Here is a 20,747-nt window from a genome sequence, read left to right on the forward strand (position 1 = left end):
AACACAATCGAGTTGACCATTCACACGTGACTTAAAATAATCTATCGCTTTTGATTTGTCAAATCACTTTGCGCTACGTCCTTGCGTTGCGTCCTAGTGGGAACCAAGCTTTACTGACTCATAACAATTAAGCGATACAGCATCAATATGTATCACAGGTGACGGCTGTACTAACCTTCAAAATATGTGTATCATATTTATCACATGTGTTGTTGTATTTAACCTAATCATTTGCCATGATGTAGATGTTACAATATGTTACAGTGCATCATTTGACTAGATACAGGAGAAATAATGTCATATTTGCTGTACTAACATTATTGTTTTATTTTTAGGTTATGAAGGCAAGAACTGTGATATTGAGACAGATGAATGCCAATCCAATCCTTGTAATGCTAACACTACTGTTAACTGTATTGACCACCTGGATAATTACACATGCATTTGCGTACTAGGTTTCACAGGTGTACACTGCCATCTGGAAATTGATGAGTGCCTGAACAATGAATGTGCTGTGAATTCTACATGTGTTGATTTGATAAATGATTATAGGTACGTTTATGTTAAATATTATTCTTTGAATAGCTTAATTTTAAGCTCTGTCTACACATCAAACTAGATTAACAAAAAAAATGGGATGTGCTCAAATATTCATTCATTTATTTACAAAATATGGTAGTGATGTGCCCAAATATGGTTGTGATATGCCCAAATATGGAAGTGATATGACATCATCATGTCCATTACTTATAACAGTGTCCTTACATGGAAGTCATTTATTTTAACTTACTGCAGATGCATCTGTGACTCTGGCTATACTGGTCAACTCTGCAATGACAACATAAATGAATGTCTAATCTCCCCATGTGGAAATGGAACGTGCCAAGATACAGTTGGATCCTTTCTGTGTACATGTCCTGACGACATGTTTTATGATCCTATGTGTTCACCTCTACCATCGTGTTCTTCATCTCCTTGCCAAAATGAGGCCGAATGTATTGACATGGGGTCAAATTCTTACCAATGCGAGTGCCTTATGGGGTTCACTGGGTCAAATTGTGAGATTGATATCAACGAATGTGACCTGTTTTCTACAAATTGTCAAAATGGTGCAACATGTTTAGACTTGGTAAACCAATACGCTTGTTTTTGTCCATCTGGTTTTAACGGAACATTCTGCGAGAACAACATAGATGACTGTAATGAACACTTATGTAGTATTGGTAGTGAATGTTTAGATGATGTTGACTCCTATGTCTGTGTGTGTCAACTAGGGTATACTGGAGATTACTGCAACAATACTGTATCAACATGTAATGAGGTAACTTGTCTGAACTCAGGTACTTGTGTTGAGTTGACAGGAAGTCCTAATGGAGAGTCAAATTTTAATTGTGTTTGTGCAGACGGCTATGAAGGATTATTTTGTGAACTTGAGACGAATGAATGCTTGTCGCTCCCATGTCTGAATGCTGCAGAATGCGTCAACGGTATTGCCTCATACATCTGCATTTGTAACCCTGGATACACTGGCATAAACTGTGAAATTAACATCAATGACTGTGTAGATCACGAGTGTAATAATAATGGCACATGCGTTGATGGGATTACTACATACACGTGTCAGTGCGTACCAGGATATGAGGGCGACTTCTGTCAGTTATCAATCAATGAGTGTGACTCACAGCCTTGTAATCCGGCAGGCAGCATCTGTATGGATTTCACTAACAGATACCAATGCTTCTGTCGAGATGGATGGAGTGGTGATGACTGTTACATCAATGTGAATGAATGCTTAAGTCAGCCATGTCTGAACAATGCTACGTGTATTGATGGCATTACATTGGTTCAGTGTGAATGTGCTCCTGGCTTTAATGGAACATATTGTGAGGTACAGTATGTTATTTTATATGTATAGGGTAGCCATAAAATTGTTTTTTTTTCTCCTTATTTGCATTATTTTAACTATTTAAAATAATCTTATGTAATTGGGAAAATAAATTTAAATAAAATAAAATTAAAAAAAACCTATTTTGATGTGAATCTGTTTTAAGTAGCTTGTATACAAGCCATGCTCCTCTCGGATTATAATATTTATTTCTGTTTTGTTTCTGCAGGATGAGGTTAATGAATGCATCTCCAACCCATGTTTTAATGAAGCACTATGTGTTGACTTACTGAATGAATATCAATGTCTATGTAAGCCAGGCTATCTAGGTAAGCTTCTTCCATCATTCAAGCACTCATTTGTCACATTTTCTCATCTTCATAGTTATACATTATAATATAATGATGAATAATGTTCCAAATCTCTTCAGGAATTCACTGTGAGATTGAGATAGATGAGTGCTTATCAGTCCCCTGTCAGAGGAATGGAACGTGCCAAGACGAGGTCAATAACTTTATTTGCACATGCCCAGAGCCGTACCGTGGTGATGATTGCTCACTGCTTCCATGTGAGGTGTTCCCATGTGAAAATAGTGGTAACTGTACCAACACCTTGGACAGACTACCAAATGGATTTCTATGTTCCTGTCTCGTAGGATTTACAGGTGGGGTAATTTTCTATTGATTGTTAATAATGTTAATGGGTTTGAGAAACTGGTCTTGCTGCTCCCAAAGTCAACATTCATAAAAGTACTGGTGAAGAAAGTTTATCTGGTGGTGACATAATAATTAGCTATAGAAGAATGTTGTTATTTTACAGTGTTTTAAAACGAAATATTGGTAATTTCAAATTTCTTATTTTTGGGCAGTATACAATTGGAAAAAAATTGGCCATCTAACAATACACACCACATGCAACCCCTACACCTTTAAAACCACCTGTATAATTTGTATACATGTTATTTCTTAGACTTATGCTTTATTTTTAACTGATTCTAACACGAGCAAACTGGAGTACATTTTCAATAATGTATTAAACTATTATACATTATTTTTATCTTTGTTAATGTTATCTCACCTTCAGGTCCACGCTGTGAATTGAACATTAATGATTGTACCTTTGATGCGTGTAGTGGTAATGGATTCTGTGTGGATGGTGTCAATAGCTTTGACTGTTTATGTGCACCAGGTTGGGCTGGAGTAGACTGTAACCTGCCAATCAATGATTGTATTAATAATGCATGTCAGGTTGGTAGTATACAAATAACCCACAAGTCAGAGTGCGTTAGTGGAAATACTACGCACTCAAGGATATTTGCAATGGTGTGACATGCATGACGCGCAAACCATAAGATTTTGGGGTTTCAAGAGTTTGACTTTAATGTATTGTCTTTTTTTTAGAACAATGCTACATGTGAAGATCTTAATGAAGCTTACCGTTGCACATGTACTGAGGGATATGAAGGGGACCTATGTGAACTAGATACTAATGAATGTGAACCACCCCCATGTCAAAATGGAGCGGTCTGTGTTGATTTGTTCTTGGACTATCAGTAAGTTTGTTCTATTTTAAAAATAGAGATATAGAGGTGAATCACCCCTGTTAAAATGGAATGGTCTGTCTGTATTTTTTTCTTTTTGTTTGAACTATCAATAAGTTTATTCCATTATTTAAATAGAGATTTAACTAAATTTCATAAATCTCTGACTAAATTAATTAATAATTGTTCATGTTATTTTGTATGTCAGATTTCAGTGTAATTCAAATGAATGTTTATAAGTATTTTATCTCCAAAAGATTGTTGTAGATACTTTAAACAATAATTTTTAAACAAATTATTCAAATTATTATCTTAGGTGTAATTGTACAAATGGATACACCGGTAGAAACTGTGAGGAAGGGATAGATGAGTGTCAATCCTCACCGTGTCAAAACAACGCCTCTTGCGTTGACCTCATCGGTAGCTACGTATGCGAGTGTTTGCCGTTCTATATAGGAGATTTATGCGATGTGGAATACAACCCATGTTGGGAGTCAAACGACCCTTGTGAAAATAACAGCACATGTCAAACTATTAGTAATGGTACTTATACTTGTCTGTGTATGCCAGGTAAGAATTAAGTTTGTAGCAAATTGATAAAAATATGTACTTAAAATGTAGACAAGATGTAAAGCTCTGTCTACACTATCAAACTTTATGTGACAAAAAAAATGTGATGTGCTCATATATGGGCATGATGATGTCATGCCCTTATCATATTTGGGCATATCACTACCATGTTTGGGCACATCACTACCATGTTTGGGCACATCACTACCATATTTGGGCACATCACTACCATGTTTGGGCACATCCATTATTTTTGTCAAACTACAGTAGTTTGATAGTATAGATGAGCTTAAGAAATGCCACTATAGACCAGTAAGTACAATCTTAAATGTAGAGAAGAAGATAATATTATAGACTAGAAAGACAGGTATATTAAGTAGATACTTAATCTTGTTTTCCAATATTTTGTTCTCATAGGTTATACTGGGAGAGATTGTCAACTCAACATTAATGAATGCCTGTCCACCCCCTGTATGAACAATGGAACGTGCCAGGATGGTATAGCCAATTTTACCTGTTCATGTGCACCTGGTTTTACAGGTTTCCAGTGTGATTTGAATATCAATGATTGCTATGTAGGTGCTTGTGCCAATGGTGGAACTTGTGTTGATGGAATTAATGGGTATGTACAGTACATCTTTAAAAGGTTGTTCAGTTTAATACATCTATGATGCAACTATGAAAGCTCTCAATTGTGTTCAATGTTGAGACATAATGTAAAACAGTAAACACTTTAATAATTGTTTTGCAGGGTGACTTGTGTTTGCACAGAAGGTTGGAATGGTGCTAACTGTACAGATGACATCAATGAGTGCGCATCAAACCCATGCTTAAATAACGCCACTTGTCATGACGTACTACGTGCTTATGAATGCGAGTGTAATTCAGGCTACTCAGGTTGGTTTTTATTTTATATTTATTTTTTTATATACTCTATTGTTATATCTGTCTTTGTGATAAGTGAGCAATGCAATTTCCAGTTTATTTGAACAATAAAAGTTATCTATCTATCCATATTTATGTGTGTATCGTTATTGCCAAGGATTGCCATTAGTTCTTTCACTATCCTTATCAAAGGTGGCAATCCTGTTCAGAAGACAAACATATACAAGATCCTCTACATAAATAAAGTCGTTGTGAGTGGGGTTGTTTTTTTTGTCATCTGACCATTTTACTCCACTCATACTGTAGAGACTTCGAACAAACGACTTATTCTACAATAAATCTTTTTTTCAGGTGTAAATTGTGAAGAAGAAATCAATGAATGTGAATTGTTCAGTCAACCATGTCGTAATGGTGGCGCTTGCCGTGACATCATCAATGGGTATACATGTGACTGTATGACTGGCTTTGATGGTGACAATTGTGAAAATAATATCAATGATTGTGTTCCATTTCCCTGTAACAATGGAACGTAAGTATTTATTTCTCTTTAATTTATCTCCATAAATAAACATTTTATCTGTTAATACTGTCAGTGATACTGGTACATCCTAGCCCTATAATAAATAATCAATGTTTAAGGGTGGAATGGTACAAATAATGTGTACTATTGCATGCTAAAATATATATCTATTACAGGTGTGTTAATTTAGTCAGTGATACATCCTCTTCTGTTTTAACCCTATAGTTCAAATATATTTAGTTTTTTGTTGAAGTGGAATGCCTAATTGGCGACAGAAGTTGTTGGCCTATTTTGCCACTCCTTGGCGACAGAAGCTGTTGGCGTCTTTTGCCACTCCTTGGCGCAATCTAGCTATTTTTTGTCTTGTTTTGTTTGTATTATTCCAAAATTAATAAAATTATAATTATTATGTTTATTCTATTCTAGATGTGTTGACCTTGTTAATGGATATACTTGCAACTGCCAGCCTGGTTTTCAAGGCATCAACTGTACCGAAGACATTGATGAATGCAGCGCCCTCATGTGTCAGAATGGTGCGACCTGTATTGATCTCATCAATGATTATCAGTGCCTTTGTCTTGAAGGATATCAAGGTCAGTGGCCTTTGTAATTTTAAACAACAAATACACAATGTCATAATTAAATCATTGGTTTTGGGAAAATGTATATTGGATTCTAAATATTAATTTTTTTTTTTTTATATAGGAACCAACTGTGAGCTTGATATAGATGTTTGTAACTATGGTAACATATCTGAATGTTATAACAATGCAACATGTGTTGATGGTCCTGGTTTGACCTTTACCTGTAGGTAAGTTTAACGACATTAAAAAAGCTTTAAATTTGTGACAAACATTAACTGGTTTTGTATGTTGATTCATTATGTGTATAGACATTGGGCCAGGCTTAATTTTATTCCTCAACACAGTTTTGTTTAATACTATGCATGGGTCCAAGCTCATTGAAAGTTCCCTATAGTCCTCTGTTACATTGCTGTTCTCTCTCTCTCCTTTGATGAGTGATAATGTTCTACTTTTTTCTTTCTTAGCTGTGTACCAGGATATGAGGGTGATTTATGTGAGACTGATAGTGATGAGTGCGCTAGTAATCCATGCCAGAATTCTGGATTATGCCAAAATGAAGTAAATTCTTTCAGTTGTTCCTGTATGCAGGGTAAGAGATATTAAATTGCCTTATCATTTTAAAAATTGTAATTATTGAAATAGAGTGGTTGAACTTTTATTGCATTTATTACTAGTATGTTTTTAATTTTTATTATGATTACCACATTTTTGCTATATTCTTTCTATATATTTATTGTTGTAATTCAGTTTTTAACTTCAAGAATAATTGATTGATTGATAAATTGATTGTTTTTTTCCCCTGACAGGTTGGACAGGAACTATATGTGATGAAGATGTAAATGAATGCCAATCAACTCCATGTTTAAATGGTGCAGTCTGCATCCAAAACGACCCAGGTGATGGTTACACCTGCTTCTGTTTCCCTGGTTACCAAGGAGGAAATTGTGAGATAAACATTGATGAGTGTCAATCATCTCCGTGTCAGAATATTGCAGAGTGCATTGATTTTATCAATGGTTATACTTGTAACTGTACATCAGGCTTTGAAGGCATTCACTGTCAAGTTGATATAAATGAATGTGATAGTAACCCCTGCTTGAATAATGGACTGTGCCAAGAACTTGCATCTGGTGGATTCCAGTGTCTGTGTCAGGATGACAGCTTTATAGGGAATGTCTGCCAGGATGAGAATCCATGTTTGAGTTTTCCATGCCAGAATGGTGGATTATGTACTGGGATATCAACTGTGTCTGCAACAAGTTATAACTGTTTATGTTCAAATGGTTTTAGTGGAGATAACTGTGAAGTAATGCTATTCACAGTGACACCTGGAATGACTTCTACAGAGATGGTTCTGCCAACATCAAACCAAGTGGTTCTGTCAACATCAGACCAAGTGGTTTTATCAACATCAAACCAATTGGTTTTATCAACATCAAACCAAGTGTTTTTATCAACATCAGACCAAGTGGTTTTATCAACATCAAACCAAGTGGTTTTATCAACATCAAACCAAGTTGTTTTATCAACATCAGGTATTATATCATTCAGCCCCACCCCCTCTGCTTTTATCACCCCGGTAACGAGCATGCTAACCTCCTTATATGGATCATCACAAAATATTTTTTCTTCACATTTAGTTTCTCTTTTCACTTCTGATATTTTGTCAAGTACTGCAACAGTGTCAGTTTTTACTAATGAAGATTTTTCTGTAAACTACACGACATCATTTGCACCATCAATATCTCAAACAATTTCAGAAACTTCATCAACATTCTCAATAGATCCATCAACTTTGTTGTCAAGAGCATCATCATCGGCATCAATTTCAACAACAGTTTCATCAACATTGTCATCTCCTGAAGAAGCAAGCACTGGTTTATATTTAACATCTGTATCAAGCTCTCCATCACTCCTCTTTACTTCTCAATCAGAAATATCATTGATGACATCATCATTGACCTCTTCCATGTCTGAAAGTGACCTCGGATTGACCTCCGTGTTGGTGCCATCCTCAACAGTTGATGTAAGTGCATTGATATCTGAAATGTTATCTAGTAGTGCAGGACAACTTCCATTCCCATCTGAACAATCCTTTTCATCAATACTGGCTTCATCAGAGTTTAATGTTAGCTCTATAGCATCATCAGGATTAGTGGATAGTGGGATAGAAACCGCAATAATAATGACAAGTTTGTCAACATCAAAAGAGATGAAAACATATTCTTCAAAGGCTTCACTAGCTTCTGATGAGCTTTCTGCATTAGTATTGTCATCAGATATTTTATTAACCACTATTCCGATGACAAGCACTTTGTATGACATTATTTCCACACTTCAACCTTCACCATCAATGCTGACATCATATGCTCTTGATGTGTCTTTCACCACAGTAGGAGTTACATCTACATTAACAGGAAGTAGCTTGTCATTATCAAACAACCCTTCTGGCTTGTCACTTACAGTATTGTCATCATCATTACCAATAGGGACAACCCAATCAGATACCATTGGTTTGCCTTCATTGTCGCCACCTTTTATTTCTTCATCTGAAGTGACATCGCTAGAAACGATATCATCTGAAATATTGCAAGAGACCAACATGTTATCCAGATTTGAAACATCATTATTGATTATCACTGCTTCAGAATTTATTACATTACATTCTACTCACAGTGCAATATCACCTACACTCACAGATATGTCAGGTTATCCCATAATAGGGTCTAGTTCAGCAGAAAGTATTTCCATGTTGTCTCCATCAATGTCTTTATATACTAGTGCACCAATTACATCGAGTCTTGTTACTAGTATTGGAACACCATTGCTGTCCTCAGTGACATCATCAGCAGAAACTGTGACATCATCAACAGATGATGTGATGTCATTAACACCATCTCCCTCATCAATGCAAACTGTGTCTTCATCAGCAGCTATTTCATCTATGCAAATGTTGACTTCATCAACCCAATATATGACATCATCAACAGAAACTATGACATCATCAACGGATTATGTGATGTCATTAACACCATCTACCTCATCAATGCAAACTGTGTCATTATCATCATCTATGCAAATTTTGACTTCATCAACCCAATATATGACATCATCAACAGAAACTGTGACATCATCAACAGATTATGTGATGTCATTAACACCATCAACCTCATCAATGCAAACTGTGTCATTATCATCATCTATGCAAATTTTGACTTTATCAACCCAATCTAGACAAACTGTCATTTTACCAACACAAACAATGACATCATCAACAGAATCTATGACACCATTAATACAAACTATGACAGTATCCACAGAAACTGTGACATCATTACAGAATCTGACATCATCCACATCAACTTTATCAACACAATCTGAATATACTCAGATATCAACAGATACCACTACACCATTCATTGAAACAATTCAAATCACACCCTCCATCACATCCCGGGGAAGAAGTGAAATAACCACACAATTCTTAAGTCTTACTTCTTCTCAGAGCATGTTAGTTGGTATGACAGAGTCACCTGTAGTCAGCAGTATAGAAGGTATGCTTGCATTACTAATAATATTATATGCATGAATTATATAAACTTGTGAATTTCAGCTTTTGTAATCACATACTCGAATATATTCCCACCTACTAATGTAGACTAGATTCCAGCTGACAACCATTGTTTTGCATTCAAAGTATAATTACATGCCTAGGTTTTACTAAATTTTGTAGACATGCCCTATAGGATTATACAAGTACAAATACAGTGTAAAATGGTTTTTAAAATAAAATTTTGATTTTTTTATATGCTTAAAGGTACTGTATCCAGGTACATGTATAAACATATCTACCTCAGTTTTTGGGATTTTTAAAATATACTTTTTGGTTCTATGGTTTCTTTAACACTTAAAATATGGTGATAGTAACTTCATAATATTATAGTGAATTCGTAGGATTGAATTTATCTTTTTATTACCTCTCTAATTGTTTTGTTTTTTTAGAAACCAGTTTGCAATCTGATCTGAGCATCGAACCAACTCCATCTTCCATGCTAACACCAGCAATTAGTCAGAGTACTGAGGTCACTCCAACATTATCTCCATCTTCAGTTGCATTTACAACTCTGTCACAGCCATTTTCTCTGATCCCATCATCTAGCATTTCAGTGATGTTGGCAACATCATCATTATCATCATCATCATTTCCCATCATGCCAACACCATCATATACCACTATCATGTCTTCATCAATGGAGCCAGATCAAATGACTTCAACTCCGCCACCAACCACATCTCAAATGATCACTACACCAACAAGTACTCCGAAGACAACACAACCTCTGACAACAAGTGAGCCAACAACACCAGTATCGGCAACAACTGATCCTGTTACCACATCAGAGACCTCACCTCCAACAGGAACTGAACCTTCTCCAACATCTGATGAAATGACATCTCCAATAACTGATTCAGTGACACTAACAGAACCAATGACAACAACTGAAGATGTTTTTGTTAACACACAAAAGTCAACCACACAAAGATCAACCACTCAAAGGTCAACCACACAAGAGTCCACCACTTCAGGAACAACTCAATCAGATTTTACAACCACACCAGGTGTAACATCTAAACCAGATCTAACGACCTTACCAGACACGACAACATCTTCTATTACAACTGAACCAGACCTGATGACCACTTTGATACCTTCTACCACAACCCCATCATTGACTTGTTCTGATATCTCTTGTCTGAATGGTGGTACATGTGAAGATGTAATGTCAGATGGAATGTTTGGATTTCAATGCACATGTTCATTCAGATTTAATGGACAATTTTGTGAAACTGGTAAGCTGATTGTATAGTATAGAATCTAAAAGCTCTGTCTACACTATCAAATTTATGTGACAAAAAAATGTGATGTGCCCATATATGGACATGATGATGTCATATTACTACCACCATATTTGGGAACATTGCACTATTTTTTGATAGTGCATTTAAACAGAGCTTTAAACTAAAATGTCCTAAATTCTTTTTCCATTAAAAACACATTTAGAAAAACAAGATTTCTGGAAAGCACACATATAAGGCCAGCATTATGTTGTCTGGTATTGGGAGAGTTGCGTTTAATATTAATTAATTTGTAGTATTTTCTAAGAATTAAAACAAAACTTCTTTATTATTTATTGTGTTTCAGAATTGAATATTTACTTCCCGTCGTTTAATGGTGATAGCTACCTGGAGCATGCTCAGTTGGAGTTCTCTTCGTCAGTGACCAATGAAATCTTTGTTTCTATCAAGACAGTCTCATTGGAGGGTACAATACTGTATGCTACCACTCAAGTTCCTACCAGAGATTTTGTTCATCTGTACTTAGAGGGCGGTAGACTTGTTTATGAAGCGTCATGTGGCCCAGGAATGTTGTTGACTGTTCAGTCGTCCGGGTTGGTCAATAATGATGAACTTGTGCAGGTGTTAATCAGGTTAGTGTTGTTTTTTTAGACTTTTATTTATTTTCTTGAGTATAGACTAATTAACGACCAGTGGTTGTATTCCTTAAGCTCTGTCCACACTATCAAACTTTTGTGACAACAAAATGTGATATGTCCAAATATGGACATGATGATGTCATATCACTACCATATTTGTGCACATCACTGGACAGAGCTTTAAGCCTAATGATTTCTCTTAACTGGTATATATAGGAGAATGTTTAAATTTAAAGTGTGTTTATTTTGACTCATTTCACCATGTTTAGACCAAGTGTAAAAGGTGAATAAAAAAAGCTTACAGTATCTATATTGTTTTATTAAATAGTAAAGCCAACTTGCACCAACCAAAAGAGTATTTAGTATAACATTCATAAATCAATTCTGTCTTTCTTTTAATAGTCAAGCTCGGCCGACTGGATTCTTTGGAGGCATCTGCTCAGCTTCTCTCACCATCAACAATCAACCCGCCATCACTCAATCAATGTACACAGTATTTCATTCTGTCAGTTATGGGTTCCTCTACCTTGGAGGTCTACCACCCGATGTGACACCTGCAGCAGCTTCTGCCCCCATTGTCTGGCTTACTGGATGTATCCGTCATCTACAGATCAATGACATTGAGTACGCAGTGTTTGAGGACGCACTGAATGGTCAGAATGTGGGGGAGTGTGAGGTGGCTCCTTGTACATATGCACCTTGTGAAAATGGTGGAACGTGTGTCATGTAAGTAGTGACCTCGTTGACATTTTGTATCTTAAAATGATGAAATTTCAAACCATGGTGCTTCTTAGTAACTGTGTCTTATCTATGTTATTGTATCTTATGTATGTGTTAAGATAAGACACAGTGACAAACCAGTGCAAGTGTCATTACTTGGTACTTTTAGAATTAATTTAAAATCTCATTTATTTAGCAAATTTCAGAATGCAATATGACCTTGATATAAATGTTTTTGGATTTGATTGATTGTTGTGTTCAATATTTTTTTTCCTTAAGTTATACTGGGATTGGTTGCAGGTAAAGTGTCGAAAAAACAAAATTTATAAAAACTTTTGTACAATTTACAGCAAATCTGAAGTAACTAAGTGTGCATTTAAATTGATGTTGGTTAGCAATTAGGGCAGCTTCTTAAAAGTAGTCATTATATGTATGTATTATACATTTATATGAGACAATCCAACCTACATCAGCATTTGTGCAAATTGATATTTAGGTTGGTTTTGTGAAAGTTGTTATTGTTAATTTCCTGGTGAAATTTGTTTTCTTTTTGTTTTGTATGATTTGTATTTGGATGTACTATCCGAAATAAAGGAATTGAATGAATGAATTATATTACTTGAATCAGTTCTTATTTACATTTCACAGGCCTGATAATGCCATAGATTGGTATTGCCTCTGTCCTGATAACTATGTTGGTGAATTCTGTGAACAGCGAGTGGATTATTGCAATGGGGACCCTTGTGAGTTTGGAGCAACATGCGTATCAAGATGGGAACAGGCTAGCTTTGTGTGCCTCTGTCCTTATGGCAGGGAGGGGTTACTATGTGAAAATGGTAAGGAGTCACTCACTTGGGAACAGGCTAGCTTTGTGTGCCTCTGTCCTTATGGCAGGGAGGGGTTACTATGTGAAAATGGTAAGGAGTCACTCACTTTGAATTATGCATATATTGAGTGTGTAAAGCTCTGTCTACGCTGTCAAACTTTATATGACAAAAAAATGTGATGTGCTCATATATGGTGTCATATCACTACCATATTTGGGCATATCATGTATTTATTGAGTGTGTTATGTGCCAAGAATAATGATGAAAATCTACATATCTTCAGTGTTGTCCTCAGTGGTGTAAAAGCAGTGCTCACCGAATAAACTCAGGGGCCCCAGAGCTTAATCAACCGGAATGCAACTATCCAGCGTGTATAAAATATGTACAAAAAAAATATCATATGCAAAAGAAGAAACATATGTAGTTGCTACAAGAAAGCTAATTTATTTATACACTTTACATTTATGCAGCAGCGTTGTCAATCTCAAGACCCAGCTATTCAGGGCTATCTTATGGCTACTCATCATATATACGCTATGCAAGAGCTTTAAACTGGAACTTTGTTTTGGAAATCAAGTTGTATTTTGTGCCTGCAGATGATGAAACATTACAGAGTTCATTGATGCTGTTTTCTGGACAAAAAGGTACATATAAATACATAACATATAATAGTTCAGTACATCCCCAGAGTATATATATATATATATATATATATATATATATATACAGTATCATAGGCAGAATCTTAAATACAGTATAATATGTGATACATGTGATATTTGTTTTTACAGTATACTAAATTAGAAAATAATTCCTATGATTCAATGTTGTGATTACTGTATCACAGAATAAGATACAGTATGGAGAATTACGTGACCGTTATTAAATGTGATTGTATTCAATTTGTCGAAAGTTTCTCATATATTACTTGACAATATTATTTTTTACAATATTTGTATTTACTATATTAAGAGCATTTAGTAATCATTTCATGTTTTTTGACAAACCTTTTAAAGAGTAAATTAAAAATTGTGTTTTCATTTACTTTTTTTTTAGGAGAAGGAAGAAACGGAAGTGATTACTTGTCATTAGGTTTAGAAGATGGTTATGTCACATTTAGGTTTGACCTAGGGTCAGGTAAGTGTCAAAGGTCAAAGTATAAACGCCAACTAACTGTTGCAATTAAAGGCATAAAAAGACACCCTAAATAATAAAAAAAAACAACTAGTTGATTAAAAGCAACAAGTTTACATTATAAATTTGTTTTTCTTGTTTTAGGAGAAGCAGTTCTAAGAAGCCCATCACGTATTGATAGTACAAGTACTGCACATGAGGTTCAGATTGGAAGATTCCAGAGAGATGGATGGCTTAAGGTATTTTAAATGATTTTGCTGTTAAAATAAATACCCACATTTATTATTATGCTATATATTGCAGAGTTACATGTTTAAAGCACTTGTGCTTATTTTGTATCCCATTCCATTATCATGCTTATTGTATTGTACATGTTTCAATGATATTTTATTTTGATCTTAGAATAAAAATGTCGATAAATTAATGATTTAAATTTCCACCATCATATTGAGAACTGACCATGATATATTTGTAAAGAAGATTTGATAATTATTTTTAGTATAGTAATTTAAATTAACCAAATCATTGTGAACATAATTTCTAGGTTGATAATCAAATCAATGTAACTGCACGTACCAGTGGACCTCTTATTGGACTTAATTCATTCAAAGATTTGTTTGTTGGTGGATATGATGTGTATGAACTCCAGTTACTACCAGTGGACTATCAAGATGGCTTTAGAGGTTTCTATTTTAGTCACATTCTAAGAATCTGCAATTTAACACCTACATTAAAGAATAAAGTTGCTTTTGATTTTATTTATTATGATACCATACAAGAAAAACAAGAATAAAATAATTAGCATGGTACAGTGGTAGATCCTGGCAATAAAGTAGCGCCTGCATTGTGCGATCCCTCTTTGACATTTGGATAGAACATTTTTTCCATTGCACACCAAGGGTAACCAAGGGTAACCAAGGGTAACCAAGGGTAACCCACTAAAGTCCTTAAACCTTTGATATTTATTTTTGACAGACTATTAATATTATTATCTTCTGCCCTGTGGGATACCTCTAAATCTCTGTCTACACTATTAAACTTTATGTGATTAAAAAATGTGATGTGCCCATATATGGATATGATGATGTCATATCACTACCATACTACACTTTTTTGTCAAACTAGTTTGATAATGTAGACAAAGCTTAAGTATAGCCTTTATAAACACAAACTAAAACTGTGGTTTTTTACAGGTTGTCTTTATGATGTGGAAATCAAATCCGGACAGTATGATACTTTTGTAGCCCCTGGTAGCCCAAGTGGGCATGTAGATGCGGGTTTGAATGTTGGCCAGTGTGGTATGTCTGAGTGCAGTCTGGTTACGTGCTTAAATGGTGCTACTTGTGTTGACCTTGGTGCAACGTTTCAGTAAGTCACCAATTTTAGTTTTAGTACTGTATCCTTTTTGGTCATGAGTATACCTGTCTGGTATAAATTTCAACAATTCCTTCAGGAAAACATTTAAAAAGAAAAAAACTAAATATAGATCGACTAAATATATTTATTTTTATTATTATTTTTATTATTAATTTATTTTATTTTCGTTTTATTTTGATGAAGTTAAATTTTGGTTGAAACTGTAAAATAATTTGTTTCAGATGTGATTGTACAGATGGCTGGAAAGGTCAATATTGCGCTGATGAGGTCAATGCCTGTGACCTTGAGCATGCCCCACCCCCTGGGTGTGCGCTTGGGTCACAGTGCACACTGACCAACACTAACTACACATGTAACTGCCCACTTGGAAAATATGGGGAATTTTGTGATCAAGGTATATACTTACAGTAGCTGTACAATGTACTGTACTTATGCTTTGAACCTACATTACCAGGTTTTATGGAAAGGCATTACATAATACCACTTTACATTGTCTAGCAACACTCTAGAGTCTACACACTCTAGGCGTGAACACATGTGTTTTGTATGGTGTGTGTCCCGTTGTGTTTAAACTCCAGCGTTTTCCTGTATGATGTGTGTCCCGTTGTGTTTAAACTCCAGCGTTTTCCTGTATGGTGTGTGTCCCGTTGTGTTTAAACTCCAGCGTTTTCCTGTATGATGTGTGTCCCGTTGTGTTTAAACTCCAGCGTTTTCCTGTATGATGTGTGTCCCGTTGTGTTTAAACTCCAGCGTTTTCCTGTATGATGTGTGTCCCGTTGTGTTTAAACTCCAGCGTTTTCCTGTATGATGTGTGTCCCATTGTGTTTAAACTCCAGCGTTTTCCTGTATGGTGTGTGTCCCGTTGTGTTTAAACTCCAGCGTTTTCCTGTATGATGTGTGTCCCATTGTGTTTAAACTCCAGCGTTTTCCTGTATGGTGTGTCCCATTGTGTTTAAACTCCAGCGTTTTCCTGTATGGTGTGTGTCCCGTTGTGTTTAAACTCCAGCGTTTTCCTGTATGATGTGTGTCCCATTGTGTTTAAACTCCAGCGTTTTCCTGTATGGTGTGTCCCATTGTGTTTAAACTCCAGCGTTTTCCTGTATGGTGTGTGTCCCGTTGTGTTTAAACTCCAGCGTTTTCCTGTATGATGTGTGTCCCATTGTGTTTAAACTCCAGCGTTTTCCTGTATGGTGTGTGTCCCGTTGTGTTTAAACTCCAGCGTTTTCCTGTATGGTGTGTGTCCCGTTGTGTTTAAACTCCAGCGTTTTCCTGTATGGTGTGTGTCCCGTTGTGTTTAAACTCCAGCGTTTTCCTGTATGGTGTGTGTCCCATTGTGTTTAAACTCCAGCGTTTTCCTGTATGGTGTGTGTCCCGTTGTGTTTAAACTCCAGCGTTTTCCTGTATGGTGTGTGTCCCGTTGTGTTTAAACTCCAGCGTTTTCCTGTATGGTGTGTCCCATTGCGTTTAAACTCCAGCGTTTTCCTGTATGGTGTGTGTCCCGTTGGGTTTAAACTCCAGCGTTTTCCTGTATGGTGTGTGTCCCGTTGTGTTTAAACTCCAGCGTTTTCCTGTATGGTGTGTGTCCCGTTGTGTTTAAACTCCAGCGTTTTCCTATGTATTTATACTGCTTTTCCAATGATCAATGAACTTTACACTTAAGCTCTGTCTACACTATCAAACTTTATGTGATAATGTGATGTGCCCATATACGGTAGTGACATGACACCATCGCGTCCATATATAGGCACATCTTTGTCACATAACGTTTGCTAGTGTAGACCGAGCTTAAATATTTTTTTTTTTGGGGGAAAGTGCATTTTGTTTAATAGAAAACTTATATTATATGCTACTAAATAAATCAATCTATCAAAGTAACATTTGTTTCTCTTTAAGTTCATAATAATAAATTAACAATAATTTGATTAAAATAAAAGGTGCAAAATTACAAAAAAGTAAAGCTTGTGTGAGGCAGCTCAATAAAGTAAGAAGTTGACAGTTTGTTTTTATATGATACTTGTGTAGATCTTACAATCAGTGATGCAAGGTTCCAGTCTACCTCTTACATGGCGTTCCCTCAAAATGTTGACATCAGGCAAACAACAAATATCACAATGCAGTTCAAAGCAGATGATGAGAATGGCATTCTATTCTATGCAGCCCAACATGATACCAGCCAGTCTGGGGATTTCATATCTATCTCATTGTATAACAGATATGTTGAGTTTAGATATGTTCTTGGTGAGTATTTAATGGTTTATCAATTCTTTTCTTTATATATATTTACCCACCAATGTGTAATTAATACAATATACATACTATACAAGAGGATAAAGGAATTTAAAAAATGGTATCTGTAAGTAAAGTCTAAAGCTCTGTCTACACTATCAAACAAATATCACACAAAAAGTGTGATATGCCCAAATATGCTAGTGGTATGACATCATAATGCCCATATATGGGCACATCACATTTTTTTAGCTTTAACTAGGAAGATAGAGTTATGTTTTATGAATTTGATATTAATTTTGTTTATCTAAATGCAAGGCATCTCCTATGTTAATTTATGTTATCAACATCTTCTATCAATAGATGGTATTGGTGTCCCTGCAATTCTGAGAAGTCAACAACGTGTAGATATCAACCAATGGTACAGCGTGCAAGTTGGACGAACCAATCAAAATGGTTTTTTGATATTCATGGGTCAAGAGCTCCGAGTGCGAGCATCTACGACACTCATTGGTTTGGACCTTGCAACTGATTTCTACGTTGGAGGTGTACCTCATTTGAGTGAGGTCAATAGGTTAGCAGTTGAGGACAGTGCAACAGGGTTCACAGGCTGCATACGAGAGGTCACTGTTAATGGACAGATCTTGCTACTCACACACACAGGTTTGTTATATTTAGACTTTATATAATTTTTTGTTTGGCCTTTTATCAAGAATACTAATCACACTTTTTTTGGTACACATATATATTTAGTTTCGACAAGAACTGTTGAGTTTCTCAACGTTTCGATCAATATACTTTGACACATGTTATGTGTGGAGAGAATTTAATTCAATAAACGAAACAATGTTTGTTGAATTAAAATGATTTCTTTAAAGGTGCTAAAGATGGCAGGAATGTGTTAGACTGCGATGGTACAGGCTGTGGATATAACGTTTGCAAAAACAATGGACAATGTGATTCAGAGTTTGGTGAATCACCCTGGGAATTCCAATGTTTCTGTTCTTATGTGAGTTTAATAGTTCTTGATGATTGTGTGCTGTTTACTTTTTTAATAAAACAAAACAAAACAAAGTTATAATGAGATACACCAATTAAAAATAAGCTGCATTGAATAAACAATATAAACAATTACAGTACAACTTAATATTTTGAGATCAAATGTTTGATGAGTTGGGCTTTAAAGTCTGAAACAATATTTCAGACTTTAAAGCCCAACTCATCAAACATTTGATCTCAAAATATTAAGTTGTACTGTAATTGTTTATATTGTTTATTCAATGCAGCTTATTTTTAATTGGTGTATCTCATTATAACTTTGTTTTGTTTTGTTTTATTTTGACTTAATTTGTGCTACTTACTTTTGTTTTTTTTTGTATTTTATAAGTAATGATGGAGTAAGAGCAGTTTTCTGTTTGGGCTCATGCCTATTACTTGCTCCTGGCAAGATGAATTGTAAAATGTACTTTATGAACTTTTGCCGAATAAATATTATTATTATTATTATTAATTGATATATGATATTAAACACAACTCCAATGAGTGAAAAGTGAAGAAAGGATTCTATATTTCAAACTTGATTTGACTTCATTTACTTCAGGAATATTATGTAATATGTAATTAATATAAATAAATTTGGTTTTTTTTTTGCATTATGATATCTAACTTTTAATAATGAAAATGAAATATGCAGTGCTATTTCCAAAGAAAATAGAATTAAATATCAAATTGTTACAATATTTCAAATTTATGAAAAGGAAAGTCTATTCTTGACGACTGTATCTTTTTCAATGAAATGAAGGCTTTCTTCTTTTTTTCCCATATAAATGATCAAGTATTGCCTTGCTTTCCAATCAATTTGTACCACAAGATTGCTTACTATAGCACCGTGCGCTATAAATACATCTACTAGATTTTAATCATTCTCACTTTGTTGTTAAATCAAGTATTGCCTTGCTTTCCAATCAATTTGTACCACAAGATTGCTTACTATAGCACCGTGCGCTATAAATACATCTACTAGATTTTAATCATTCTCACTTTGTTGTTAAATCATGTATTATTCATCAAATGATTGCTTCCTAGAATGTCTTCCTCATTTAACGTTTCAAGGAATGTTTTTCTACGCTAAATTACCTCTTACAATAAATCACCTCTTACAATAAATCACCTCAACATATGGCTATAAATGAAATAACTACACCGATGATGCATACTTGGAATGTATATTATATTAATGTATAATGTAAAACAGTAATGACATTTACAATTCAATTCTCTTCAGTTCAATGTATTGCAAATATAAAGTGTGATACATAAACCATGTAATCAAATCTAAATCATGTCAGGGATCAATATTTAGACATAAATTATGTTATTATCCACAAAATTCAGGGTTTTTATACTGTATACCATTTCCAATACACAATGAATTCCATATATAAAAGTGTGATACATAAAAGTAATCAAATCTACATCATGTTAGTGATCAATATTTAGACATAAATTATGTTATCATCTCTAACAAAATATGTCCACAACTTCAGGGTTTTATTACCAAAAGTATTAACGATAGATAAATAATTAAATGGTTGACAAAATAATAATTTAGTTTATTTTTAAAAGTTTTCAGTGCCTTAAATATATTCAGTGAATATGGTGAATATACTGTATGCACATGATTTAGGCAATACCAAATGACAATCTATATTTAAAAAAAGTTTAGTGTAGTAAGTTTATCATTTGTATTACTGTTATCTCATTTCATAAGTTATAGTTTTGTTTCTTATATCTCTTTAGCCCTATACAGGTACAACTTGTAGCCAGTCTGTATTCTGCTACAATAATCCATGTGAGAATAACGGTGTGTGTTTTGTTTCTTATATCTCTTTAGCCCTATACAGGTACAACTTGTAGCCAGTCTGTATTCTGCTACAATAATCCATGTGAGAATAACGGTGTGTGTTTTGTTTCTTATATCTCTT

General features: G+C 34.8%; 1 protein-coding gene across 4 annotated transcripts in view; it reads left to right on the plus strand.

Annotated features, from left to right (window-relative positions):
- Positions 1–20,747, plus strand: part of LOC140040014 (uncharacterized) — a 36,039-nt gene that overhangs the window by 8,395 nt on the left and 6,897 nt on the right. For 2 of the 4 annotated variants that reach the window (XM_072085637.1, XM_072085653.1), the window contains exons 14-40: positions 336–552; positions 796–1,888; positions 2,115–2,214; positions 2,316–2,549; positions 2,969–3,132; positions 3,286–3,437; positions 3,742–3,995; positions 4,413–4,617; positions 4,747–4,892; positions 5,232–5,409; positions 5,827–5,993; positions 6,106–6,211; positions 6,449–6,573; positions 6,791–9,538; positions 9,987–10,835; positions 11,188–11,473; positions 11,882–12,205; positions 12,848–13,116; positions 13,497–13,670; positions 14,083–14,163; positions 14,305–14,399; positions 14,705–14,843; positions 15,354–15,528; positions 15,759–15,931; positions 17,560–17,775; positions 18,127–18,426; positions 18,642–18,772. In XM_072085637.1, the coding sequence (XP_071941738.1) occupies positions 336–552; positions 796–1,888; positions 2,115–2,214; positions 2,316–2,549; positions 2,969–3,132; positions 3,286–3,437; positions 3,742–3,995; positions 4,413–4,617; positions 4,747–4,892; positions 5,232–5,409; positions 5,827–5,993; positions 6,106–6,211; positions 6,449–6,573; positions 6,791–9,538; positions 9,987–10,835; positions 11,188–11,473; positions 11,882–12,205; positions 12,848–13,116; positions 13,497–13,670; positions 14,083–14,163; positions 14,305–14,399; positions 14,705–14,843; positions 15,354–15,528; positions 15,759–15,931; positions 17,560–17,775; positions 18,127–18,426; positions 18,642–18,772 (9,101 nt within the window). Of the gene's footprint in view, positions 1–335; positions 553–795; positions 1,889–2,114; positions 2,215–2,315; positions 2,550–2,968; positions 3,133–3,285; positions 3,438–3,741; positions 3,996–4,412; positions 4,618–4,746; positions 4,893–5,231; positions 5,410–5,826; positions 5,994–6,105; positions 6,212–6,448; positions 6,574–6,790; positions 9,539–9,986; positions 10,836–11,187; positions 11,474–11,881; positions 12,206–12,847; positions 13,117–13,496; positions 13,671–14,082; positions 14,164–14,304; positions 14,400–14,704; positions 14,844–15,353; positions 15,529–15,758; positions 15,932–17,559; positions 17,776–18,126; positions 18,427–18,641; positions 18,773–20,562; positions 20,715–20,747 lie in introns of those variants that run through there. The other 2 variants (XM_072085645.1, XM_072085663.1) reach the window with 2 other exon arrangements.

Source organism: Antedon mediterranea, chromosome 1 (genome assembly GCF_964355755.1).
Source record: "Antedon mediterranea chromosome 1, ecAntMedi1.1, whole genome shotgun sequence".
Taxonomy (NCBI): domain Eukaryota; kingdom Metazoa; phylum Echinodermata; class Crinoidea; order Comatulida; family Antedonidae; genus Antedon; species Antedon mediterranea.